Raw genomic sequence first — 27,908 nt, forward strand, 5'->3', positions numbered from 1 at the left:
CCGCTTGATGACTGTGTAGCGTGTTTGGGGCCGGAGCACGCCGCATCTGCCTTGGCGGATAAGGCATACTGCCATCTATGTGCGGGGTTCCAGACACGCACCCTTCGCCAGAGAGCAAGGAAGATGGTTGGGGGTCATTCTCCATCCTCGGGGTCGTCTCATACAGTCTCGGCCCCGCTGTTGTCTGCTACAATGCCGATGGTGACGCTGCAGCTCTCCAGGAGCCCATCCTCCCAGATTACAGCTGGTCAGAGGTCCCCAGCCAGGCGTGCTCGGGAACGTTCCCGCAGCCCCTCCTCTCGCGGGGCACGTCCCCATCGGGAGTCCAGGTCGAGATCTCGATCGCCTCGCCGTAGAAGGCACTCTCGCTCCCCCTCTGATACCAGGACAGATTTGGAGTGGCTGAGCTCACCTCCAAAATGTCACAGTTTATGGAGGTCATGATGGGGCAGCAATGCCTCCTCATGACCCTAGCGAAAGTGGCGCCTCTGATTCTAGAACAACCAACCGGACCCATCGCTAATCAGCCAGTGGCTCCTCCACCAGTGGTTCACAGCCAACCCCAGGAAGTGTGGGACATCGATGCGGTCTCAAGGATGAATCCGACGTGGAGCCCTTGTTGGAGGAGGAGAGCACGGTGGCCTCCCAGCACTCTGGGCAGGACGACCCTGAAGTGCTGGACACTAATGACCCTATGTGGTCAGTGGTGGAGAGAGCAACCCGTCACCTGGGCGTGGACTGGCCCATGTTAGAGCCAACACGACGCGACGCAACTTCTCGCAAGGCTTCAGCCTTCACCATGCAAGGGGCGAGCAAAGCTGGGTTGGCGTCCTTCCCACCGTTGGGCGCTGCGTTCGCCTCATTGGTGAAGGCGCCAACATTATCGGGGCTGACTAAGGACCCTTCGTGCCCTAACAGGCAATGTAAGATTACGGAGGCCCACCTGAAAAAAGGGTACGCCGCGGCTACAGAGGCAGTCAGGCTGTCTAACGTGGCCAGCCTCCTGACGGTCTACCTGGCGGCGCTCATCCGGGATCTGCCTGAGTGCCCCTCCATTGCCCTTAGGACCGAGCTAGGCACAATTGCTCAGCTGTTGGTGAAGCTGGCTCAATTAAATGCAGGAGCGCAGGGCAGGAGCATCGCTTTTCTTCTGGTGGCAAGAAGGCAGCTCTGGCTCTCGCAGGCGAGGGTACAGGAGCCTGATAAAGTACCATTGCTTTTTCTCCAATATCACCAGGGCACACGTTTGGCCCAGCGGTAGAGGAGATGCTGCAACGCTCCGTCAAGGCGCGTGAGGCGTCGCAGCAGTTGGCAAAGATGTGGCCAAACAAACCTTTCCAGCCAAGGCGGCCACAGGAGCACCAGTGGCGCAGGGCACTGCCACAGCAGCAGGCGCAACCATGGGGCAATAAAATCGCCCTTTCTGGTGCATCAGCGTGCAGCCAACCCGCGTTTGCAAGACCGCACCGCGGAGGATGGCGCCCTAGCGGAGGTGGCAGACCACGTCCTCGTGGCTCTGGCCATGCCCCTCGCGAACGAGCGCAGCAGAAACAGACCTGAAAATTCCAGGCAGCTGTCAACCCACCCCTACACTGTCCCACAGCTCCAGTTCTGGCAACATTGCACCGACGACATCTGGGTGTACAAAACTTTATTCACCGGGTACACCCTTCAGTCCCGGTTAACCCCCCCCCCCCCCTTCCGGGGGAGTGGTGGTAACTGCAGTGAAGGACTTGGTTCAGTCCTCAGCTCTGAATGTGGAAATACAGGCATTGCTCAGGAAGCGTGCCATCCAACAAGTAGACCCTGCTCTGACCGACCAGGGGTTCTATTCCAAATACTTCCTGGTGCCCAAGAAGGACGGCGGGCTCCGTCCTATTTTAGATCTGCGGCTACTGAACAAATACCTGCGGGTATTATCATTCAGGATGCTTACACACAGGCACATCATCCAGTCTGTCCGACAAGGCGACTGGTTCACCACCGTGGACCTGACAGATGCGTACTTTCACGTTCCCATCTGCCCGGGTCACAGGAAGTATCTGCGGTTCGCTTTTCGAAATGTATGGATGCCATCCTAGCTCCTTTGCGGGCCCTAGGCATCCGACTGCTGAATTATCTGGACGACTGGTTCGTCTGCGCGCAGTCGAGGGAGCAGGCGGCACAGCACACAGTGATGGTTACAGATCATCTTCAGCGGCTAGGTCTGAAGGTCAATTCAGAAAAGAGCCGCCTCGTGCCGAGCCAACAGACCGAATTCTTGGGTCTACATCTGGACTCAGTGTTCATGGAAGCGACCCTGTCGACACAAAAGAGTTGCCTCGATAGAGCGGTGTCTCTCCCTATTCAGGTTGAGAGAAACAGTCAGCATGGAGCTGTGTCAGTGCATGCTGAGGTTGATGGCTGCCGCCTCGCAAGCCCTTCCTTTGGGCTTACTACAACAGCGACCTCTGCAGGCTTGTTTCAATGCCTTCGCGCTGCATCTGCGGAGAGACAAACACCGCAGGTTGAGGGTATCTCGAACCTGCTGGGAAGCACTGCGCTGGTGGAAAGTTCTGTTGAACATCCTCCAGGGCGTACGCTTGGGTCCCATCTTCCGAAGGGAGGTTATCACGACTGACGCTTCCAAACAAGGTTGGGGAGCAGTCTGGAATGGGTCAGGGACCCGCGGAGTGTGGTCAGGACCCTGCAGGTCAGCCCACATCAATGCTTTGGAACTCAGAGCGGTGGACCTCGCCCTCCGGCACTTCTTGCCAGTGCTTCTAGGCAAGCACGTGTTAGTGCGGTCAGACAACACCACAGTTGTGGCATATATCAACCGCCAGTGCGGCCTACGGTCCCCCGGCCTTCAACGGATGGTAACACCGATGTTGCTATGGGCATAACCGCGTTTAACCTCTCTGCGTGCAGTTCACCTACCGGGCAGAGTCAATTACGCAGCGGATCTCCTATCCAGAGGAGGCCCTCTTGCGCGCGAATGGCGTCTTCACCCTCGGGTGGTAGAGTGCGTTTGGGAATGGTTCGGCATAGCGCAAGTAGATCTCTTCGCTTCGCGAGAGGCCACGCACTGCCCCCTATGGTTCTCGGTGAAGGACCTTGACAGTCCCCTAGGAGTCGATGCACTGGCTTACGAATGGCCGCCAGGGCTCCTATATGCGTTTCCACCGATTCCGATGCTCCTCGCCTTCTTAGAGAAGGTCAGGGTAGAGCAAGCGACAGTGATTCTGATCGCTCCTCGGTAGCGTCGGAGGATATGGTTCCTGAGCCTGGTGCAGTTGCTGCACGGTCGCCCAAGGGAGCTTCCCCTGCAAGCGGATCTATTGTCCCAGGCCCAAGGAGGGTTTTGGCACCCGAACCCCAAGCTCATGCAGCTATGGGCTTGGCCCCTGAGCGGGAGCGCATGTCAGCTTTAGGGCTTTCAGCGGCGGTGATTTCGACCATTCAGAGCGCCAGAGTGCCCTCTACTAGGTCGCAATATATGTACAAATGGCAATTGTTTCAAGATTGGTGTCTGGCTGAGGGCCATGACCCAATATCCTGCCCTATGACGGTGATATTGCAGTTTCTACAGAAACTGTTAGATGAAGGGAAATCACCCTCTACACTTAAGGTGTATTTAGCCGCCATATCGGCTTGCCATGTACGCATTGACGGTTTGTCACCAGGTTGCCATTTTCTGGCATCTCAGTTCCTGAAAGGCGCAAGACGCTTGCGGCCTCCAAGGACGAGCAGTTTATCGTCATGGAGCCTTGACGTGGTGTTAGAAGCCCTTACCAAGGCACCGTTCGAGCCTCTCCACAGCGTGGATATGAAGCTCGTGTCTATGAAAACCGTGTTTTTGCTATCGGTGGTATCAGCCAAACGCGTGGGCGAGTTACATGCACTATCAATGCATTCATCATGTACTCGTTTCGCAGGAGACGGTTCTAAGGTCTCCATGCATCCAAATCTGGCCTTTTTACCCAAGGTCATATCGCCGTTTCATATGAGCCAACCAGTCGAGTTGATGGCGTTCCATCCTCCTCCTTTTTCTTCCCCAGAGGCAGAACGGTTATACATGCTCTCCCCCGTGCGAGCATTGAGGTGTTATATTGACCGTACAATAACTGTGAGGCGAACAGAACAGCTGTTCATATGCCATGGTTCTAGGACTTTGGGTCAGCCGTTGTCTAAACAACGCCTTTCCAATTGGATAGTGGATGCTATTAAATTAGCGTATGAATCTGCAGGCCCTCCGCCACCAGGGCAGTTGAAGGCACATTCCACTAGGGGTATGGCGACATCCTGGGCCCTCTTTAGAGGGGTGCCGGTGTCTGACATTTGCGCTGCAGCCAGTTGGGCTACACCGCATACTTTTACGAGGTTCTACCGTTTAAATGTACTGGAACCCTCTTCTCCGTCATTCGGAGCATCCGTTTTACACTCTATGACGCCCTAGTTGGCGGTCATATTGAGTATTGTTACAAAATGGCGTTGACTCCACTTTAGGATAGGTGTCATTGCGAGCGTAGATGCTGAGGCATGTCTCCGCATATGTGTAGATGTATTACCTACGCAGTTGTGTTATGACGTAAGTCTGTCCTACTGTCGAGAATCCTCCCTCGCGACGGCTTGGGTACACTGTTCCCATACCTTGATGGTTATTTTCGACTTGAAAGGGAACGATAGGTTGCGGATGCAACCCCGTTCCCTGAAAGACAAAATAACCATCAAGCCGCGAGGTCGCTCCGGAAGCCTTCACGGCCTGAAGAGCAAAAGAGGAAGAGAGTCTCTGCGCACTGCATATAGTAAGCTCCCAGGGGGACGGGCTTACGTGGCAGCTCGTGCAGAGGCCTATCGGCAGCTTTGCTATAAATCTCAGCCAATCCCTACTGCCTGACGGCAATATCCCATACCTTGATGGTTATTTTCTCTTTCAGGGAACCGGGGTTGCATCCGCAACCTATCGTTTTTTTTTTCTGTTTCCTTCTGCCACCTAGTGGCAGGAATAATGAGTGCTGATGAGTCAAAGTTTATCAGAAAATTCACAATTGCTGCCATGAGACACTGTCGCAGCAGCCGGCATGCTGTTATCTGCAGTGCAGGGATAGGAACATGCGGATCCCACTGCATTTTGTTGTAGTTTTATGGAAAGGCAACATGCAATACCCTTCCTTTGTCCCATGACGTAATTGTGGTAATTACGCTACACCATCACAACTACATATTGTTTCTCAGAGACTTCCTCATTGATCTGCTCCCATATCAAGATCAGGTGACTAGATTTCTGCATGAAAGGGACAGCACACTGTGAGACAGTGGATATTCTTTACGTGTTATCTGGTAAAAATGAACAGTTTGACTTGTTTAATCCCCTATGTGCAGCCCACATTCTTTAAGATAGTGTCTTCACAAGATTGATAATGGCTATTGTGAAATACAATTAAACCAATATGTGGTCATGTTTGTTGAAACCTCTGGTTAGGTTTGACTATTTGAGTATCAGGCTTCATTGTTATAACATTAAATAGGCCTACTGTACATCATGCAAACTGTGGCACTAACCACGAACTTGACTTTTGGCTGCCGTATTTGCTGTTATGTAAAAATGAACTGTTATACAGACACTTTTTTAACATCCCATCTCTGCTAACAATACCTAGGATACTTCTACTTTACAACCTATTCATTTTACATCACATTTTTAAACAAAGAAGCACAATTTGTGGTTTGTCTGCAGTAAAAAATAAATAAAATAAAGTTATCAATTTAAATGGGCATATGACTAACTTTACATATTTAAACTGTTGTTTAACAAACATTTTCAAGTCCTTTTTCTTTAATGGCTTGACATTTTTTTTAAATGTACCAAAAATAAAAGGAAGTTTTAATAAGTTTGAATATTTTTTTTCCTCATTTACAAACTGTATTCTGTCTCCTAGGTAGAAAAGAGACTGCTGATGGGAGAAACCTCTTTTCCTTAAGCCTGGGTCAGTCAGCCTGCTGCCATTATGGGTAAGACAAATGTTCCATTGAATAGGAATAAATCCTTCCTTATATTCACTAGATTACTGTAGCAGTCTAACCGCTTGATATAGTACCTATCTGTATTTATGAGATACGCCCCTTTTTTTTCGGTTTCTCTCGGCTCCTATCGGTCTCACTCGGCCAGTGAATGGTTTTCTCGGCTTTATCCAGAGGAAAAGCGACTAGATACCTGTTTTTTACGTCTTTTTGATGATGTCGGACAGGGTCCGACATTGGACCGGAAAGGGTAAAGCATGTAATAACCAAGGCTCCCTTATTGTCTAGTTATCCCTTGCTGAGGATGCATATTCCTGATGGAGACACTCATATATATGTCACTTCATTTTTATATTTTACACAAATACAGCTACTTACACAGTCCTAGTCCTTTTTAATACTGGTGATGGTAATGATGGTGATTAGTTGATGGTTTCAACTTAGTAATGGTAATGATGGTTTCAGTAATGATAATGATGGTGATTAGTTAAATGATATAGAAATTGATGCTGAAAATTACTTTGCATGTCTTGGTTTCGAATTCTGCCAATTGTCAGACAGATCATTATGATTGCAGGGAGTGCATCTGTCTCCTGGAAGATGTGAAAATTGGTAATTTGTTATTTAGGAGGTGAATTTCATTGGGATTCAGGAGGTTCAAAGACTGTAATTGAGTGTGTGTCGAACCTCTCCTGTTTTATTTCCTTTTTTGTACAGATGAGCAGCAAGCGTTGAACTCGATCATGCAGGATCTGGCTGAGTTGCACAAGGCCAGCCGCCCCGCTATGTCTCTGCCTGACATTGGAAAGGCCTCCTCTCCCAAAAACCAGGTACACTCAAGCCGGGCCGGGTTAATTGCATACAGCAAAAGCAAGAGAGAAGTGTTGTACCTGCTGTATACCGTGACGCAGAAACCAAATTGAGGACATCAGCAGTACCATATTGAGTTTATACCATGCTTTATTCTCTGTATTGGTACAGATGATGTAAGCGGTTTAAAAAAAATAAATAAAAAAATAATAAAAATACCTTTAACTTCTTGCCAATATTCCTTAATACACAGTCTGTCAGTGTCCTATAACCCTATATTATCACACTTAGATCAGTTTGTGTCTTTACAGTAACACACTGTTCCCCTTCAGAACATTGAATATTGAACTATCCCTGGTAACTTCCAAACATTCGGTTGACAGATAGGTAAAGGTTAGGGTGAGGGGGACTAAGGTGGTGCAGAGAAATCCTAAAGATCAAGAATTCAGTTGCTTATTCACCAGTCACAAACATGCACTGCAAGCGAGTGGATTCAACTGTACATTTTTAAAAACATTTTTATTGAAAACCCGGACTCATTGGTCACGTGTTTCTGTCAATTCCCAGGTAGGCTACAATTAGTTGTCCCAGGATTTCTATGATCTCTTCTATAGCTACAGCATGCAGTATATTCACACTTGACCATTGAGACACCGGGAACCAATTACAAGAAGCTTGATAACATGCAAACTCAAGCTGTGCAGCAAAATTGCTATGCGTATTCTTTACGCATTACATTTAAATATATATGTAATTCATATTCTTTCAATGTGTAAAACATCCAGTATGCAGATTATCTGATGTGCAACTTTGATTAAATTTAAGGACATTTTTTAGCACAAGCTTCGTAATTGTAATCTGGAGATATATGGACGTGCCTGTCTGTCTGTACTTTGTTACACCAAGTATGGATGTACTTTTTCTTGCTCAGACTGAATCTGTATTAGGGGTGTGCTGATACTTGTATTTTACAATTAATTGTCTTTAAGAAGTTTTAAATTGTTAGGTATTAAATAAATGGAATAAAACTTGTTAATTACTCAACACAAGTTGGCTTTATAGCCTTTAGAACACACAGTACAGTTATTACAATATTTTACCATTGTTGCAGTCTATGTCACAAAGATCTGTCTGCTTCCAGCAGGAGTGTCCTGGGGTCAGGCTCTGCTTTAGTGGGTCTGTCAAAGCCACCGCAGGATCCTTTATCCATTTCTGCACATCACAGGTGTGGGTGACAGTCTTTAAAAGCTTGATACCTGCAAAAATCTTAAACCTTGTTAGCCGGGCTCCCATCTTGACATTGTCATCTCCATCATCAGTGGAAAAACTTCAAAGAAATTAAGCTGGCTCTATCAAAGAGCCATGCATCTCTGCCGCATACACTTTTCACTCAAAAAGGTGCTTGCACCTTGTACAAGGGAAAACAGGTTTTAGGGTCTGTGACAGGGTGGCTGAGTCATCTGACGTCAGGCCAGAAGCAGGAACTGAAAAAACACTGACACCAGGCACTGCAGTTTCAAAATAAAAGATGCGGCGGCGCCGTTTATTCAAATACAAAAATAAATAAAATATTTAAACAAAAACACTGTGCTCACAGAGCAAAATAAAACAGTCAAACAAAACAAAATCACGAACACAAAATAATAATAAATGATCCAGGTCAGGCTGGGCAGTAGCCTTCACTGATCTTGGATTTTTTAGTTTTGTTTTCTCTCGCTCGCTCTTTCTGCTCTAACACACCCATCTTGAGTGCAGCGAGCCGCAGGCTTTTATGCAGGTGACCATCTCCATCAAACAATAATCTGCACAGGGGCGGAGGGGGAAACCCTGTTCTAAAAATAAACAAATACATTTAAACAGCAGGGCTTACTACCGCCCTGCTACAGGGTCACACGTATCAGTTCCCACGGTTGCTGTCGTTTATTGAGTAGCAATTAACAGTCTGACAGTAAAACCACTCATATTTTATATTAATTTCACTTCGCTTGTTTCCTTAGAAATGCATCATCTCTGCAGTGAATTGTGGGATTATAGTCCTGGGCAAGATGTAATCTCTGATTAAACTCGACAAAAGAAATACCTTTGCTAGTTTGCACAGCGGTAGTTCTTAAGTTAGGTCTAAGGAAAGGTTGCGTATGTGATGAATTAGCTGCATTTGCTAGTTTCATATTTTAATTATCATATTTTAATTATCAGTTTACTGCCTCGGGTACGGCAGAAAAAATGTCAGCACCCAGGTTGAGAGTAATTCTTGTCCAAACGACTTTTGAAATGCTTAACGCGGACGTTAATTGCCAATGATAGGTACTCAATTGTAAAGAAGAGGGAAAGGCACATTTTCTTGTTTTGAAATCAGCACATGAATTAGTAGGTTTGTTTGACTTTATTTAATACCTGAAGACAAATATTTCTTAAGGGGAATTGCTCTGAAAAAAATAGTATCAGCACACCCCTAATATATATATGTTACTGACATCTTTGTTATATCATTTTTAAACAAATTGATGTTAATTACAGCATGTCTTTTTATTTCAGAATGATGTCAGAGTGAAGTTTGAGTATAAACGTGAAAAGAGGTGAGTTTGTATCTATTCATCCCAATTCAATACTGAATCCATTAAATACTAATGATAAAATGGTATTACAATTGCATTTACAATTCATTATTTGAAATCACTTGGTTGTAAACTCCAATCCAAGATGTAGTGGACATGTATGTATATCCTAAGAACAGTTCATTGAAGTGTGATACAATTTGGTATGTATTCTTTTGTTCATGTATTAGTTTTTGCATATTTAGTAAGTATTTCTTTTTTTTGTTTTTGTTTTAAGAATTCTGCAGTTTCACCGCCCTGTGAAACTAGAGGACCTCTTTTCAAAGGCTAAGGTGGCTTTTGGTCAATCAATGGACCTACATTATACAAACAATGAGGTATGGTGCAATAACTTACACACTAATTTATTCGGCATACAGGTCCTATACTGATCTATAAAAAATACTGTTATTAACTGCGTTGTATCGTTATCACAATATACAGCATCCATCTGTATGATGAATTCATCCATAACTATAAAACAGTCAATGTATATAAATACTATAAATAAACTAATAAAACTTTTGATGCAAAGTCAGTATTCATTTAGCGTCTTCATTGTCTATACAGTGCTAGCCACAGCAGCCACTTACCTGTCACGAGACTGTCGCTGTGCGATTTCACAGAAATCTCACAGCTTTGCATTCCTGGTTTTTCTGACCACCCTTGAATCAGATGCACTTCATTAGTCCTGCAACCAGGTGGCAAAAGAAAGTAGAAAATGCATTAAACTAAACAGCAGGGAGCGCTGTGGACTTAACCCTTTGCAGTCCATTTATTAAGTGCGTGTCAGGCGCGTCAGGTCCAATTTATTTTCACACGTGCAGTTAATTTTAGACGCGCTGTTTAACCCTTTGCAGTCCATTTATTAAGTGCGTGTCAGGTGCGTCAGGTCCAATTTATTTTCACACGCGCAGTTAATTATAGATGCGCTGTTTAAAAGTATTGTTTTTCCACAGTCAAACGGGTTTAAAAGGCCCTGCATATCAACAAAGCACTCACTAGGCATCTCCAGCCCCGTCCCACCCTTTCGTTCGCTATAGCTTTCACATATGCTAATAAATAAATAATAATAATAATAATAGTCGTACATACCGATCAATCATCTCCTGATCACTCGTTTTATCACCAAACACCTCAATAATGCGATCCAAGTCATCATTTTATTACTATAACATCTGAAAAAAGCTTTGCAAATGTCTGTGATATTCTCTGAGCGCTGATGCAGTATCAGCTTGTTTCCTTATGGCCGCCCCTATCTGATGCCAGGGGCAAGTATGACTAATCATGAGATACGCCCTTTTTTTTTTTTCCGGCTTGTCTCGGCTCAAGTCGCTCCCACTCAGCCATTGAATGGTTTTCTCTGCTTTTTTCCCCCGAGAAAAAAACGACTAGAAACCCGTTTTTTGCGTCTTTTTGATGATGTCGGACAGGGTCCGACATTGGACCGGAAAGGGAAAATTGCAATGTTGGGCCAGGTCCAAAATAGGACCGCAAAGGGTTAAAGACTAAGCTTAGAGACAATCGTGCATTTTGTCAGAGCACAGCTAAACTGCACATGGTTTGGAGTTCTGCTCTGACATCAATTGGTTCTTCACACTGGTTCAAACGGGAGGAGTTATAGTTATTGCACTAAAATCAATATAGCAGGCTGTATGGAAAGTGCTGGCACGTATAAACACCCCACAAAACACTCAACCTTTTTTAAGCGTACAGGAGATGATCAATCCAGCAAAAATCTGAAGTGATCTGCAGCCTATAAGAACTACTGTAACCAATAACGTTGAATAAACAAATTTATTTTTGTGTGATGACAGTATAGGTTTATTTTACATAAACCAAGATATGTTCAAGTAAAAGGCATCAACTAAAATATTTCACAGTATAGATTTTGTATACAGTGTTAAGGTAGCTGTAAAAAAAAAAAAAAAACTTAATGTAACAAAACACTGGATTTTCATGTTCGCATATTCGCTCATAATTTAAATATTCGTTCGGATATGTGTTCGTTTTTCAAAAAGTAATAAAAGCCATTATATTGCTCTGAACGCAGGCAGAGACAGCATAGCAGCAGGAGCAGGGGGCGTGGCCGTGGCCCCTGTGTGTGTGCCTTTAGTTTACAGCAAGACCTTACAATATGTAACACGTTAAAATAGAAAAATATCCCAGGAGTAAAGAATAAGTTGTGTAGGACTAACTTTACCCCAGTCAATTAACTACAAAACAAAGGATGCCAAGTAACAGTTCTGTTTTCCCGAAATAAGTAGTACATAAAGTTAACACCACATTTTATTTATTTATTTATTTTTCATTCCTTGCCATTGCCGTTTCTTCACAGTAAACAGTGGCCATAGACACGTTTTCATAAAGTAATAACATGAGGTTTACTTGTGCCTTTTTGTAGCTGAACACAGAAAACGAAAACGGAAATTTAAACTTTAAACACTTCAAATAAAACAAACATCGAAATGGCGTTGTAAAATGAAGGTGAAAAAAAACTCACAGTTTTGCTTCTCGTTTATTACGTTCCACATAACAGAAAGTCACAAAAAAAAATACAATATCAGGGATAGAAGTTACATTTTTAAGGCAGTAGTGAGGATTTGCTACCTGCCTGGAAAGCAGGTAGCAAAATGGCCTTATTCGGTAGCAGTTTGTTCGACTAATAATTATATCTAAAAATTATTTAAAAAATAAATACCTGCCTACTGTTTTAAATAGACTGAATAACCCAACTATCGCATAGCAGGCCGATGACAACAGAACTGGCAGAAGGCAAAGGTGTCGTTGTCCATCCATCAACAGTCCAAAGCACCTTTGACCATTGTTCCATAGTCTAATTTCTGTGTTCTTGTGCATATTTGAGCCTTTTAGTCTTGTTCCCCTTTCTTAACAGGTATTCTTACTGCAACACATCCTTTATATATATATATATATATATATATATATATATATATATATATATATATATATATATATATATATATATATATATATACACACACTACCGGTCAAAAGTTTTAGAACACCTCCATTTTTCCAGTTTTTATTGAAATTTACGCAGTTTAATGTCTCAGTGTACTCTGAAATTAAAGCATAGAACAAATAAACAATTGGAGATAAAAAAGAAATCATGGAATCGTTTTGTTTAACAAAATTTAATCTAAATTTTTGACTCATCAAAGTAGCCACCTTTTGCAGATATAACAGCCGAACACACTCATGGCATTCTTTCTACAATGGAAATCAAATATTGTTTGGAAAGTTCTTCCCAACACTGTTGCAGAAGTTCCCACAAATGTGTTGCACTTGTAGGTTGCTTTGCTTTCACCTTTCTGTCCAGTTCATCCCAAACCAGCTCAATGGGGTTTAAGTCTGGAGACTGTGCTGGCCATTCCATGATTTGAAGCCTACCGTCTTGTTCTTTTCTTCTAAGGTAGTTCTGACATAGCCTGGAGGTATGTTTTGGGTCATTATCTTGCTGTAGGATGAACCCCTGACCAACTAGGTGTATACCAGAGGGTATTGCATGGCGCTGCAAAATGCTGTGGTAGCAGTTTTGGTTCAGGGTGCCACTCACTCTGTGCAAGTCGCCGACTCTGGATCCAGCAAAAGAGCCCCAGACCATCACGCTTCCTCCTCCATGTTTGACAGTTGGTGTCACACACCGAGGAACCATCCTTTCGCCTACTCGACGGCGTACAAAAACCCTGCGTGATGAACCGAAGATTTTAAATTTTGATTCATCGGTCCATAAGACCTTCTTCCAGTCTTCAGTAGTCCACTGGCGGTGCCTCATGGCCCAGGCAAGCCTCTTTTTCTTATTTTGCCATCTTAGCAATGGCTTTCTTACTGCCACTCGACCTGTCAAACCTGCAGCTCGAAGTCTTCTCTTCACAGTTGAAACTGAGACTTGCTTACTTCGACCAGTGTTAAGCTGTGCTTGAAGCTGTTGTCCTATGAGCTGCCTATCACGCAAGCTGTTGACTCTCAGAAACTTGTCTTCTGATTCTGTTGTGGCTTTGGGTCTGCCAGACCTCTTCCTGTCAGAGTTTCCTCCAGTTTCCAAGTGCCTTTTGATGGTGTAGGAAACTGTACTCACTGACACCTTGGCTTTCTTTGCAATTTCTCTAAAGGAAAGACCTACACTTTTAAGGGTTATAATGGTCTGTCTGTCTTCCTTTGTTAATTGCCTTTTTCTCGCCATTATGAGAGCAATATACTACTTCCTGCAGTACAATACTGTCCAAATAATGCTTAAGAGGGTGTAGTAACACAGTCTGTTCCAGCACTGCTTTTATACAGACAGAGGGTTTGTAAGTAATCAACAAAAGTTGGGACACCTGTAGGAATTGTTAGCATCAACTTTCAAGGCTTAATTTACTTCCATTGCTGCAGAACAGCTGTAAGTTGTTAACCCATTACTTGTTCCTGAAAAAGGCCTTTTTGTATAACTCTGAAATGTACATTATTTTTCAGTTTTTGGTAACCTAAACTTTTTTTTTTAACCTCTGGCAGTTTACCGCTTACCTTTGTACCATTTCAGGTTATTCACTGGACTTGAACTGCTTAAATTTCAATAAAAACTGGAAAAATGGGGGTGTTCTAAAACTTTTGACCGGTAGTGTGTATATATATATATATATATATATATATATATATATATATATATATATATATATATATATATATATAAAATATACACACACACAGCCTTCTCATTTCCAGCCGGCTAAATTGCCGTCTACTTTGCTAGATGAGCCACCTAAAATAGTTATTTCAAAAAGAAAAAAAAAAAGTTTTTACAGTGCTCGTATGTTCCAGTGAATAGTATTCAAAATGTTTATTTTGTTCCAGTAAAATAGCGGCAATTGCCACAATTCGTTACTTATGTAAGTTGAGTAAAACATTCCTTCTCTGAGGGCATTTCGTTTCCGGGCTTATGTTTCCATGGGCACAGTGAATGGACCAATCAGTTTCGAGCTTACAAGCGATGATGAAGGCCGAACTGTACGATCATATACCCAAGTCAGTAACCGTACAGCAGAGTTACATTGTATAACCTTTTTTTTTTTTTTTAAACAAACAACCTACGTTTTCTATGTAATATCGTCTTTTTTTACTCGGTGTACGAAATACAGTGAGTATATGTTATAGCATTGCAAAATGTCTTCTGCATTGACATAGATCGATCTGAAACCTAGCATATTTAGTTGATTCAGGAAACGATATTCGCATTGCGCAATTAATGAATATGACTGTTTATTATTTTATTTTTATGTCTTTATTAAATGAAAAATATCACTATATGAGCTACAATATGTACTGGTCAGATATTTTGCTGCATAATCAGTTGCTGTAAAACTGTGGTCAAGTAATATTATTGAGAGTTTACACAAAATGCAGATAAAAAGTACACACACACACACACACACACAAATACGCATAAGCACATACTGTGATTATCTATGTTTAAATAGGCCTGGTCCTTAAGTTTGTTATTTTTAGAAGACTATCTAAATTCCCTTTAAGAAGTTCAAGTCAAATGGAAATGCATGTTTTATGTACAGTACGAAGCTCTTCTTCCTCCCCCTCTTCTGTTGATGTCACACTTTCCATGTCTTCCCAAAACACAGCCATATTTTCTTTGTATATTAGGCAAGAACAACAGTGGGGGGAGGGAGGGTATTTTCACATTAAATGTAATGCTATAAAGTACTTTTTTTTTACCCGGGAAAGGTAACTGGCGCTTAGGTATAGACTCGCTGGTGTGGCACTGTCCACTGCGCATCAAAAAAAACAAAAAAAAAAAAGCGAAGCGATCGTGTGTCCAGACCCTTTAGGGTGCTAAGGCATGGTGCAGACATAGCTACACAGCATAAAAATGTTGGCATTAATGATCAGTTAACTCTGCGTTTGCTTTCACTTTGAAACTGAAATAAAAGATTTACGATTGTACATTCTGAGCTAATGCAGTGAGTGAATAAAGGCTATCTTTAAAATGTATGGTTTAGAATTGAAACCATAGTTTTATTGCTTAATAATAGGTCAGAAAATCCTCCATTTTTTAATGTGCCCTTGCCACCTGCTACATTATTTAATTATTAAAGATTTTCTGAATTGGCTATGAAGCAAAATTGTTCCATTCAAGTTTTACGACTGTATACTGCTACCGAATACAATAAGCTATTAAAGGCATTAAATATTCTCCCATTTGATTAACTCACAGACCAGTTTCATGCATTGACTTTATTCTTCGCCTCTACTCCATACATTTACGTTCGTCACACAACAATAGTATTAATATTAATTAATAAGTATTATTAGTATTAATAATAATAGTAATACTAGCAATAATAATAATTTGCGGCTAACTATATGCCATGGACTCAATGCAAGGCCATATCATAGTAATAATCATGTTTTGTCCAGAAGTATACTTATTTTGTTGATTTAAACTGTTTGAATTGAATAATTCAGGAAGGTTAATAAAAAAAAACTGGGCTTAAAAAAAAAGAAAAGAAAAGAAATCCTGCATAACCGACTGTCAAAACTTCTAGGCTAAATTTAGAAGTTAAATAGAAATCTTAAAAGTTAAAAAGAAATCTTAGAAGTTAAAAAGATGAGTGAACAGAAGAAAAATCTAAATCAAATCCATATTTGGTGTGACCACCCTTTGCCTTCAAAACAGCATCAATTCTTCTAGGTACACTTGCACAAAGTCAGGGATTTTGTAGGTATATAGTCAGGTGTATGATTAAACAATTATACCAAACAGGTGCTAATGATCATCAATTCAATATGTAGGTTGAAACACAATCATTCACTGAAACAGAAACAGCTGTGTAGGAGGAATAAAACTGGGTGAGGAACAGCCAAACTCAGCTAACAAGGTGAGGTTGCTGAAGACAGTTTACTGTCAAAAGTCATACACCATGGCAAGACTGAGCACAGCAACAAGACACAAGGTATTTATACTGCATCATCAAGGTCTCTCCCAGGCAGAAATTTCAAGGCGGACAGGGGGTTCCAGATGTGCTGTCCAAGCTCTTTTGAAGAAGCACAAAGAAACGGGCAACGTTGAGGACCGTAGACGCAGTGGTCGGCCAAGGAAACTTACTGCAGCAGATGAAAGACACATCATGCTTACTTCCCTTCGCAATCGGAAGATGTCCAGCAGTGCCATCAGCTCAGAATTGGCAGAAAACAGTGGGACCCTGGTACACCCATCTACTGTACAGAGAAGTCTGGTCAGAAGTGGCCTTCATGGAAGACTTGCGGCCAAAAAGCCATACCTCCGACGTGGAAACAAGGCCAAGCGACTCAACTATGCACGAAACACAGGAACTGGGGTGCAGAAAAATGGCAGCAGGTGCTCTGGACTGATGAGTCAAAATGTGAAATATTTGGCTGTAGCAGAAGGCAGTTTGTTCGCCGAAGGGCTGGAGAGCGGTACACGAATGAGTGTCTGCAGGCAACAGTGAAGCATGGTGGAGGTTCCTTGCAAGTTTGGGGCTGCATTTCTGCAAATGGAGTTGGGGATTTGGTCAGAAAGGATGGTCTCCTTAATGCTGAGAAGTACAGGCAGATACTTCTCCATCATGCAATACCATCAGGGAGGCATCTGATTGGCCCCAAATTTATTCTGCAGCATGACAACGACTCCAAACATACAGCGAAAGTCATTAAGAACTATCTTCAGCGTAAAGAAGAACAAGGAGTCCTGGAAGTGATGGTATGGCCCCCACAGAGCCCTGATCTCAACATCATCGAGTCTGTCTGGGATTACATGAAGAGAGAGAAGCAACTGAGGCTGCCTAAATCCACAGAAGAACTGTGGTTAGTTCTCCAAGATGTTTGGGCCAACCTACCTGTCGAGTTCCTTCAAAAACTGTGTGCAAGTGTACCTAGAAGAATTGATGCTGTTTTGAAGGCAAAGGGTGGTCACACCAAACATTGATTTGATGTAGATTTTTCTTCTGTTCACTCACTTTGCATTTTGTTAATTGATAAATATAAACTATTAACATGTCTATTTTTGAAAGCATTCTTACTTTAAAGCATTTTTTCACACCTGCCTAAAACTTTTGCACAGTACTGTATATACAGACGTGCTCAAATTTGTTGGTACCCCTCCACAAAAAACGAAGAATGCACAATTTTCTCTGAAATAACTTGAAACTGACAAAAGTAATTGGCATCCACCATTGTTTTTTCCATATTTAATAGAAATCAGACTTTGCGTTTGATTTTTTATTCAACATAATATTGTAAATAATAAAACAAATGAAAATGGCATGGACAAAAATGATGGGACCGCTAACCTAATATTTTGTTGCACAACCTTTAGAGGCAATCACTGCAATCAAACGTTTTCTGTAGCTCTCAATGAGACTTCTGCACCTGTTAACAGGTAGTTTGGCCCACTCTTCCTGAGCAAACTGCTCCAGCTGTCTCAGGTTTGATGGGTGACTTCTCCAGACTGCAAGTTTCAGCTCTTTCCATAGATGTTCGATAGGATTCAGATCAGGACTCATAGAAGGCCACTTCAGAATAGTCCAATGTTTTGTTCTTATCCATTCTTGGGTGCTTTTAGCTTTGTGTTTTGGGTCATTATCCTGTTGGAGGACCCATGACCTGCGACTGAGACAGAGCTTTCTGACACTGGGCAGTACGTTTCGCTCCAGAATGCCTTGATGGTCTTGAGATTTCATTGTGCCCTGCACAGATTCAATGCACCCTGTGCCAGGCGCAGCAAAGCAGCATGCTTGTCTATTATTTTCTTTCTGATCTCCTCAGACAACTCTCTCCTTTGCTTTCTCTGGTCCATGTTCAGTGTGGTGCACACAATGATACCAAACAGCACAGTGACTACTTTTCTCCATTTAAATAGGCTGAATGACTGATTACAAGATTGGAGACATGTGTGATACTAATTAAAGAAACTAATTAGTTTGAAATATCACTATAATCCAATTATTTATTATCTTTTCTAAGGGGTACCAACAAATGTGTCCAGGCCATTTTAGAATATCTTTGTAGAATAAGCAGTAATTCATCTCTTTTCACAGCTTCTTTGCTTTATTCTATGACATACCAAAGGCATGCAAGTATACATGATAAAATAGCTTTTAATTTCATCACTTTTCAGGAGGAAATGAAGCATTATTTCAATGAGCTGTAAGGGTACCAACAAATTTGAGCACGTCTGTGTATATATATAGATACTTATATATTTTTTTTTTTGCTGTCTAAAACTTTTAAATAGAGGCTCAAGAGCTGCAGTGTTGATCCTGTTTTTTTTTTTTATATATATATATACATATCACACAGCTCTTTTTCATTTGCCATTATTTGTTGTGCAAATTCTGGTGATGCGGTAAATAAGTGCAAGGTATTTTTGTCATTTGTAGCGAATATGAACATTTTTGTATCCGAATATGAACATCTGATATTTGTATAGGGCAGCAGTGTGGAGTAGTGGTTAGGGCGCTGGACTCTTGACCGGATGATCGTGGGTTCAATCCCCGGTGGAGGACACTGCTGCTGTACCCTTGAGCAAAGTACTTTACCTAGATTGCTCCAGTAAAAAAAAAAAAAAACAACTGTATAAATGGGTAATTGTATGTAAAAATAATGTGTAAAAAATAATGTAATTGAATGTAAAAAATAATGTGATATCTTTGTAACAATTGTAAGTCGCCCTGGATAAGGACGTCTGCTAATAAATAATAATATCCGAATACATGTAAAAAAAATATTCGTTTGAATATTCAAATATTTGTCCCAGCACTAATTATAAGTTATAAAAAAAAAATTTCATTGCAATGAGAAGTACAAGAAGTATTTAGCAGTGAATCATACTCACCATTTCTAGAATTAGCACTTTAAATTTAAGCTGAGATAGATGCCAAAGGGAGGGAGGTGTCGCATTAAACTTAAAAATCTAGCCCTACTGTTAATTTCAAAGGGGAGTTTATATTATTAAACGTAAATATTTTTCAAACATATTTTTTTGAACACAATCTAAAAATGTAAAGTGTGTTTCAGACTTGATCTGCTTTTTCGTAAGGCTAAGGCAGAGTTAGTAGCTTCCTGTATACTGCTTGTTGCTATGCGAAGTATGCACAGGAATGTTGTGTTAGAATCAATATGGGGTGGCGAAAACAGTATGTGTTATCCATAGGTGCATGTCATACCAAAGACTCATTACAGGAACGCCAAAAGGTGCATGGAATGCACCAGTGCGCGGCCAAAATGACTGTAATCTGTTACAAACCTCTCCGCTCCGCCTGCACTAGAAGACTAGCTCTACCTCCGCTACGCTCCCCTGCCTCCAGAGCCCGCTCCTTCTCCACCCTTGCTCTGCAGTGGTGGAATGACCTTCCTACAGATGTCAGGACTGCCCAGTCCCTGACCACATTCCGGCGCCTCCTTAAGACTCACCTCTTCAAACAGCACCTGTAGAACTCCTCTGTTTGTATCCTGGGACACTATCACCCTTCATGTAAATGTGCTTTATTTTGCTCTTATCTGCCCCCTATTTTACTGCATTTAATCCTGTACTTCAGAATACTGTAATCTGCCAAGTGTTTAACCTGTAGTACTTTGTATTTAATCATATCCTGATGTAACTATCACTATTTAATCATATCCTGATGTAACTATCACTATTACCTGCTGTATTATTGAATTGTGGTTTGTCACACTTGTACTTTGCTTGAACAAAAGTTATTGTATTTCTTGCTCTTATTGTATTACTTGTATTGTAACACTTGAAATGTATTTGCTTACGATTATAAGTCGCCCTGGATAAGGGCGTCTGCTAAGAAATAAATAATAATAATAACAAACCAGTTTCTAAGATGCAGAAGATACAGGACAGGTTAACTAACCTGCATATCGCATTGACGTCAATTTTATCGTGAAGATACTTAGCCATTTATATAGCTGGCCATGGCTACCACTGTATATTGAATTCCATTGCAGGGACCTCGTATTGATAGTGGGTATTTGTTATGTATTCATATATTGTGATTGGAAATATATACAGTATGGCTCTCATATCTGTTTATTCAGTTATTCACTATGCAACCCTGTAAATATTAGTTCACTCTCTTTTATATTTTCCAATTGCTGTTCCCAAGCTGCTGCATTCTATTCAAGTGTGTATTCCAACTCTTTCTCCCTGTAGCTTGTGATACCCCTGACCACACAGGATGACCTGGATAAAGCAGTGGAGCTGCTGGACCGCAGTGTTCACATGAAGAGTCTGAAGATACTTCTAGTGTTGCAAGGAAACAATCAGGTGAGGAATTTTAGGATTTCATGTAGAAATTGAATACCACGTGGAACCATACTTAGGAAAATCTTGAAACAGAGGTGACATTTATTATACCAAACTTTGACACAATATAAGCACAAAACCATGCAGAAACAAACATATCAATAGGGCTTCTTGTCCTGGACAGAGTGACCTTTAGCAGTAATATTTATATGCAGTACTGGCACAAATTATGTCAACAACAACTGATTTACAACAAGACTAGGGGTGTGGATGGTAGTGTCCATTTTTCCTCACTCGGACCCCTTACTTACTAGAAACCCTGGTATCTCTGAATAGATAATCGGCTCCTCTTTAAAAATAAATATGCTAAATATTTTAATGTTCTCCTTTTTCTAGGAAAGCAGTACAACTGGGGATGGGGAGTTTGTTGCCGGATAACTTCACTAAACAGCATTGTTAGTAAATGAATCATATTTAGGGTACCATTAAACTTGTGAGACAGATTGCTCATTAAAATGCTGAGCATATTTTTAAAGAGGAGACAATGAACAAGGATACCAAGATATTTAGTGAGCAAGTCGCCTGAGTAACGTTATCTGGCAACAACCTCCCCATCCCCAGTTGTACTGCTTTCTAGAAAAAAAGAACATTTCGGGGTATCATTCTATTTGAGATGTCGTGATGCTGAGATATTTACTAAGTGGAGGGTCTGAGTGTGGAACAATGGGCAATACAATCCCCACTCCTAGTCTTGCTGTAAATAGTTTGTTGTTGCCATAATTTGTATAGCTTGTACCACTTAAGATATTACAATTGATATCTAAAATGTCAAAACATTTTGTTAAATACAGCATAGAATTGTCAGGTATGCTTGACCTGGAAAAGGAAACAAGGACCAGGGGTCACAAATGGAGATTAGATAAAGGGGCATTCAGAACAAAAAATAGCACTTTTTTTACACAGAGATTTGTGAGGGTCTGGAACCAACTCCCCAGTAATGTTGTTGAAGCTGACACCCTGGGATCCTTCAAGAAGCTGCTTGATGAGATTCTGGGATCAATAAGCTAACAACCAAACGAGCAAGATGGGCTGAATGGCCTCCTCTCGTTTGTAAACTTTCTTATGTTCTTATGTTCTTATGTAGGCCATCCTTTACTGCTGGAGGTCCCTGGGTTCAAATACAACTAAATTGGCACCATTGGCAGTCTCCCTTGGTAGAGGAGGGGGTGTTAGTCAGGAAAGAGCTATGAGGTGAAGCCACATGCCACATGCTGTGTGTCATTGCACCTCACTTTTAAGGAGCACTGAAATAACAAGCTCCAAAAATGTTAATAAATGAACAAGTAAACAACGATTTACTATACTGTAGATTAGTGTCGCGTTGTGCTGTATAAACTAATCAGGGTTAGAAATGAAATTTTTGAGGAGAATATCTGGTGGCCCATTAGAGATTTTGGTGGCCCTAAATCTAGTGAACTTAAAAATAGTCGCAATAATTCTGGTAAATAACACAGCGTGTGAACAAAATAACTGAAGCAAACTGACTTGTTTAATTTAGACAAAAGAATATCACACCTTTAAACTGAATTACACTGTTTGCATTAGCAGTAGCAAAAGACACAGGAAAGACAGATACTAATTATTACTTGAGTTTTAATTATTACTTACCCAGATATTACACGTTCATCACAAAACCCCACTGAATGAACTGTAAAGCAAAGGATGTCATACAGTAGTTTGTCAGATGTTTTTTCTTGTCATTTTTCAAGCATAAACAATACATAAAAGTAGAAAAAAAAAATGTAATCCCTGCCTTTGTTTCTTCTTCACAATAAACAAAGTGACGAAATACACATTTTCAAGTAATATCATTACTGAGGTTTAAGTATGCTTTCTTATTTGCTGAAAAGCAAGTGAAAACTGTCAAATTTAACAAAATGTTGACCATTGTACAAAACATTTCCCTTGCACGTTGGGCCCGTGTTGGACAACGTCTGGAGCGACGTACCTGCATCTGTACCACCCGATTCTGACTCTTCCCAAATCTGAAACACTGACTTGAGCCTGTAGAGATCCCTATTTGGCAGCGTGGGTTGCGTGCGCATTCTAATCTAGACTGCATATTCTTGCTCAAGAGCAGCTGTGCTGATACTCTGTATGTATCTCACACGTCAGACGTTTTTTTCACCTGACATTTTCGTGCAAATTCTGGCAAGGTGGTAAAACACAACGCTTTAGGATTGTCAAATTAATAAAATGCAGTATTGTAAGACAGGTGGGCGTGACCTTCATGAAACACACATTCCCTTGTGTTATTGGCTCCTTAATTTAACAGCCAATGATCGGTCGGGATACTGCCTTGGTAGTAATTCAGCTAATAGAGATTGCGATCGCCTCAGATTTTCAGTTTCTTTAACTGGCAAAATGTGAGATGGCCTACCGGGCTACTGGTGGTGCAGTTTGAGGCCCAAATAACTCACACTTGTTTTTTTCAGGTTTCAACCAATAATATGGAATTGGATGACTTGGATAATACAGTGTTTAGAAGCACCGAGAAGAAAAAACCCCATCCTTTAATAGGTATGTTTTCTCTGGAAATGCAGGAAGTGTCATCACCGGTCTTAGAGGTAGTTTTTAAATTCAAGCAATCTGTTTCCCAATACAAAGCAGGTTAGCTGGTGTCAAAGTTGATTAACGCTGGTGACTTCAATGTAGTGTAGCAGTATGTCTATATGTTTGTATTTCATTCATACATTTTTACTTATATGTTGAAATACACTCTTCTATTGGGGAAATCCCTTCACATAAGACAGAAGTTATTGAAGGTATTATAGTATTTTGCTTGTTATGACCTCTAATCAATTAAGCATTTTCAAATATTTGTTCATGACAAAAGTATTGGTAAAAATGTAATAGAACTAGTTAAAACATATTAATTGATTTAAAAGCCATTGCACAGTAATTAAGCTGTATTATAAAGTCAAAAGTTAGAAAAGAGGTCATTATTTCCAACATCTGTTGAAGAAGAATGTTTTGTCGACAGCAGATGATGTTCAAGACAAAGTATTGATGTTTGAGAAACTGAAACGATTGAAAGTGTCCAAAGAAAATTACAGGTACAGCAACTAAGAGAATCCAAGATTAACTAACAGGCATGGACGTAAATAAAGTTTTAGAAGCATTATGCATAATGTTGCATGAAAGAACTGTACAAAGACAACACAGAAGAGTTGTATGCACATAGACCTCACTGGAAACCACTTTTAAAGGAAGTGTGTTAAACAAGCCATCTTAAATTTGCCAAGAAATATGAACAGGAATCTGAAGTAATCTTTAACAAAATGCTGTGATCCAATGAGACTAAAATAGAACTGAACTGAAAGAAATATGCAAGACAGAATGGGCCCAGATTTCACCAACAAGATGGAACATACCGTTTAAGAATTATCACAGACGTCTGAAAGCTATAACCATAGCAAAAGGACACACGAAATACTAAAGCAGGGATGCCAATACTTTTGTCATCAACAAATACTTTAAATAAAATAAGTGTTTTTTTTTTTATAAAGATTATTTGTTAAATTTATAAGATTGTTTATTTTGCTTTCTGCGTTATTAAAAAGGGGTTCAAGTTTACAAAATGCTTGTCTTTAGTCTGTTAGACAATGGTATAAGTTTGGCGTTCCAATACTTTTATCTGTGACTGTATTTCACAGCTGATCACTAGGTTTTGGATCTGCAAAATTACGTATTTTTTGCTGTTAGTACTAATTCCCTCCCTCCCCTTCCGATTGTCCAGTTCTCTGTGAATCTAGAAGTATATCTCTTGCACATTATTGGAAGTGCCTATTTTCAGTACTGTCCTCAATCCGCAGGTACTCACTCCACAGACCGCAGCTCTCCCCCTCCAGGGTACGTACCAGACGCCCAGCAGCAAGTAGCCCACAACGGATCCTTCACCAGCATCAATAGCGAAGGGGAGTTTATTCCAGAAAGCATGGACCAGGTAGGGGCTTTTGCACTTGGTGCCCATTCCACTGCCCAAGTTGGATTATGAAATTACAGCCTTAGTGAACGTAGCTAATGAGTAAGTGTGACAGGTTGACCAGGGTAAGGAGACTCAGAGTCAGGATATGCAGAGAAAATAAAAGACTTTTAATTAAACAAAATACACAAAACAAAAGGCACGATGGCCAACCAAAAAGACAAAAACAGGCTTTAAACCCGAACTATACAAAAAGAACCACTCACTCTCTCACACACGTCTTCTCACTGTCACAAACACTCACCAACTAACATACCCAACCACTCCCTTTTATACAGGTGCCTGGGCTAATTGGGCAATTCGCACCTCATTAGCCCAGGCACATTCCTCACACACTCACTCACTGAACCACACCCCAAACTCACTCATATCCACTCTAAAGAATACAAAAAACACAAAACCACCACAAAATAGGCTGCACCCCATCACACACCTCCCCTCCTTGTGCGCAGCACAACATGGCCTAAATGGCCACCTACCCCCTTAAAGTCCCAAAATCGTCTCTTCTGGTGCTGGGGAGAGGGCAGAGGCTTCCCCTGGCCCACAAGCAGTCCGGTGGTCCCAAGCAAAGATAGTCCAGCAGCCCCAGGCCATAACAGCGGACCCTCGGGAGGCAAACTTGGGAGGGGAGCCCCTGGCCATGAAGGCGGCAGCGGGAGCTCCACTTCTCCCTCGTACTTTGTAACTGGTGGCTCCCCAGGCGATGCGGAGCACCAAGCAACCCCAGGCGAAGCAGGACCCTCGGCGACCCCAGGTGAAGCAGGACCCTCGGCGACCCCAGGCGAAGCAAAAGCGGAGCAGCAGGCAACCCCAGGAGAAACAAAAGCGGAGCAACAGGCAACCCCAGGCGATGCGGAGCAGCAGGCAACCCCAGGCGATGCGGAGCAGCAGGCAACCCCCAGGCGATGCGGAGCAGCAGGCAACCCCCAGGCGATGCGGAGCAGCAGGCAACCCCAGGCGATCCAGACGTGGTATCCCTGAGCGGAGTGGCTGTGGCATCCTTGGGCGGTGCGAGGCAGGCATGCTTGGGCGGTGCGAGGCAGGCATCCTTGGGCGGTGCAAGGCAGGCATCCTTGGGCGTGGCCAACAGTGTAGGAACCTCCGGCCAGGGTGGCAGCGACCAGAGTTCCTCTTCCCTGTCGGCAACAGGAGGTAGAGCCAGCTCCAGCTCCTCTGGTGGTGGAGGCGGGAACAGCAGCTCGTCTCCCTCTGGTGGCAGAGGCGGGAACAGCAGCTGGTCTCCCTCTGGTGGCGGAGGCGGGAACAGTAGTCCGTCTCCTTCTGGTGGCGCTGCCGCCTCCTCCGACAGCAGGGTTAGAGCTGGTGATGCTGCCGCCTCCTCCGACAGCAGGGTTAGAGCTGGTGATGCTGCCGGCTCCTCCGACAATGGGGGTAGGGCTGGTGGCGCTGCCGGCTCCTCCGACAGCGGGGTAGGGCTGGTGGCAGGCGTCTCCGCTGGGCTCCCTTCAGCAGCAAAAACAGTGGCTGCTGTGGAGTCTGAGCTTCACGCCCTCGTCTCCCCCCCCAAAAAATAGGGGTTTGGGCCTTCAGCTTCTCCCCTCCGGACACAGGACGCACTGGCTCCTCTCCTCCGGACACAGGGGGGACAGGCTCCTCCCCTCCAGACACAGGGTGCACTGGCTCCTCCCCTCCAGACACAGGACGCACTGGCTCCTCCCCTCCAGACACAGGGCGCACTGGCTCCTCCCCTCCGGACACAGGACACACTGGCTCCTCCCCTTCTAGCTCTTGCAGCGGCAGCTCCTCCTCCTCATACTGGGTGGGACAGATGGCCACTGTGTGCCCATATGCTCCACAGCCAGGGCACAACTCTGCCGCGAGCCCTTTTAAAAACAGCTCCCAGTTGTCATCTGCCTCCTCCTGGGCCAGCTCCATTTTTCAAACAAAGAAATCCTGCACTCCTGCTCCGAGTCTCCAGAGGCGGTACCCCACTTCTTTGACACCAACTGTGACAGGTTGACCAAGGTACGGAGACTCAGAGTCAGGATGTGCAGGGAAAATAAAAGACTTTTAATTAAACAAAATACACAAAACAAAAGGCACGATGGCCAACCAAAAAGACAAACACAAAAACAGGCTTTAAACCCGAACTATACAAAAAGAATCTCTCTCTCTCTCTCTCTCTCTCTCTCTCTCTCTCTCTCTCTCTCTCTCTCTCTCTCTCTCTCTCTCTCTCTCTCTCTCTCTCTCTCTCTCTCTCTCTCTCTCTCTCTCTCTCTCTCTCTCTCTCTCTCTCTCTCTCTCTCTCTCTCTCTCTCTCTCACGTCTTCTCACTGTCACAAACACTCACCAACTAACATACCCAACCACTCCCTTTTATACAGGTGCCTGGGCTAATTGGGCAATTCGCACCTCATTAGCCCAGGCACATTCCACACATTCCTCACACACTCACTCACTGAACCACACCCCAAACTCACTCATATCCACTCTAAAGAATACAAGAGACACAAAACCACCACAAAATAGGCTGCACCCCATCACAGTACGGCTGTTATTTTTTAACGATTTCCGTGAAATCTACTTATTGCCTTGTAATATTTAGTTCCCAGTGAAAATTCACATTTCTGAAAGAATAGTGTAAATATACATATTTTGTATATCTTGAATAAATACAGCAAATATTTGCTTTATTGATGTCCTACATGTTACACTGCATGTTACACTGCATCATTTAGGTACCGGGCAGCCTGTTTTAGTTTGTTTCCTGTAAGTGATTGAACACACTGCATAGTTTAAAATGTCTTCAACGAAAAAGACACCAGCTCTATCAAAGATTGGAAATATTTCTGCTATCTAGTAAAAGACAAGGACGTTTCACATGTCTGTTGTTATTTGTTTATTTGTGTTTTTATTTTGTTTGATAATTCACTGATGGTGAAAATAAAATGTCTTTAAAAGGTGGACATAACGACCTATTCAAAAATTTAGCATATACTGTTTTTCAGGTAAGCATGAAAAATATTTAGGAGTATTTGTTGTATAATAACTCAATCAATTTTGAATGTGACTGTTTATTTTTTCTGCGTTACTATAGTGTTTAATTGTGAAATACCTATTTTTTTAAGACCGTGAAATGCAGTGAAATAAACAGCTAATCTACCGTAGTAGCACTAAAAGAAGAGCACTCTCACCCACTCAAGGTTTT

At 42.4% G+C, this 27,908-nt stretch overlaps 1 protein-coding gene across 2 annotated transcripts in view; it reads left to right on the forward strand.

The window, feature by feature from the left end:
• map3k2 (mitogen-activated protein kinase kinase kinase 2) overlaps positions 1-27,908 on the forward strand; it is a 63,426-nt gene that overhangs the window by 16,341 nt on the left and 19,177 nt on the right. Inside the window, exons 2-8 of one of the 2 annotated variants that reach the window (XM_034014801.2) lie at positions 5,922-5,994; positions 6,721-6,833; positions 9,349-9,389; positions 9,646-9,745; positions 20,602-20,715; positions 23,190-23,274; positions 24,570-24,700. In XM_034014801.2, coding sequence (XP_033870692.1) covers positions 5,991-5,994; positions 6,721-6,833; positions 9,349-9,389; positions 9,646-9,745; positions 20,602-20,715; positions 23,190-23,274; positions 24,570-24,700 — 588 coding nt within the window. In that variant the 5' untranslated portion in view covers positions 5,922-5,990. The remainder of the gene's footprint in view (positions 1-5,921; positions 5,995-6,720; positions 6,834-9,348; positions 9,390-9,645; positions 9,746-20,601; positions 20,716-23,189; positions 23,275-24,569; positions 24,701-27,908) is intronic. The other variant, XM_034014807.2, reaches the window with a different exon arrangement.

This window comes from Acipenser ruthenus, chromosome 10 (assembly GCF_902713425.1).
Source record: "Acipenser ruthenus chromosome 10, fAciRut3.2 maternal haplotype, whole genome shotgun sequence".
In the NCBI taxonomy this organism is placed as follows: domain Eukaryota; kingdom Metazoa; phylum Chordata; class Actinopteri; order Acipenseriformes; family Acipenseridae; genus Acipenser; species Acipenser ruthenus.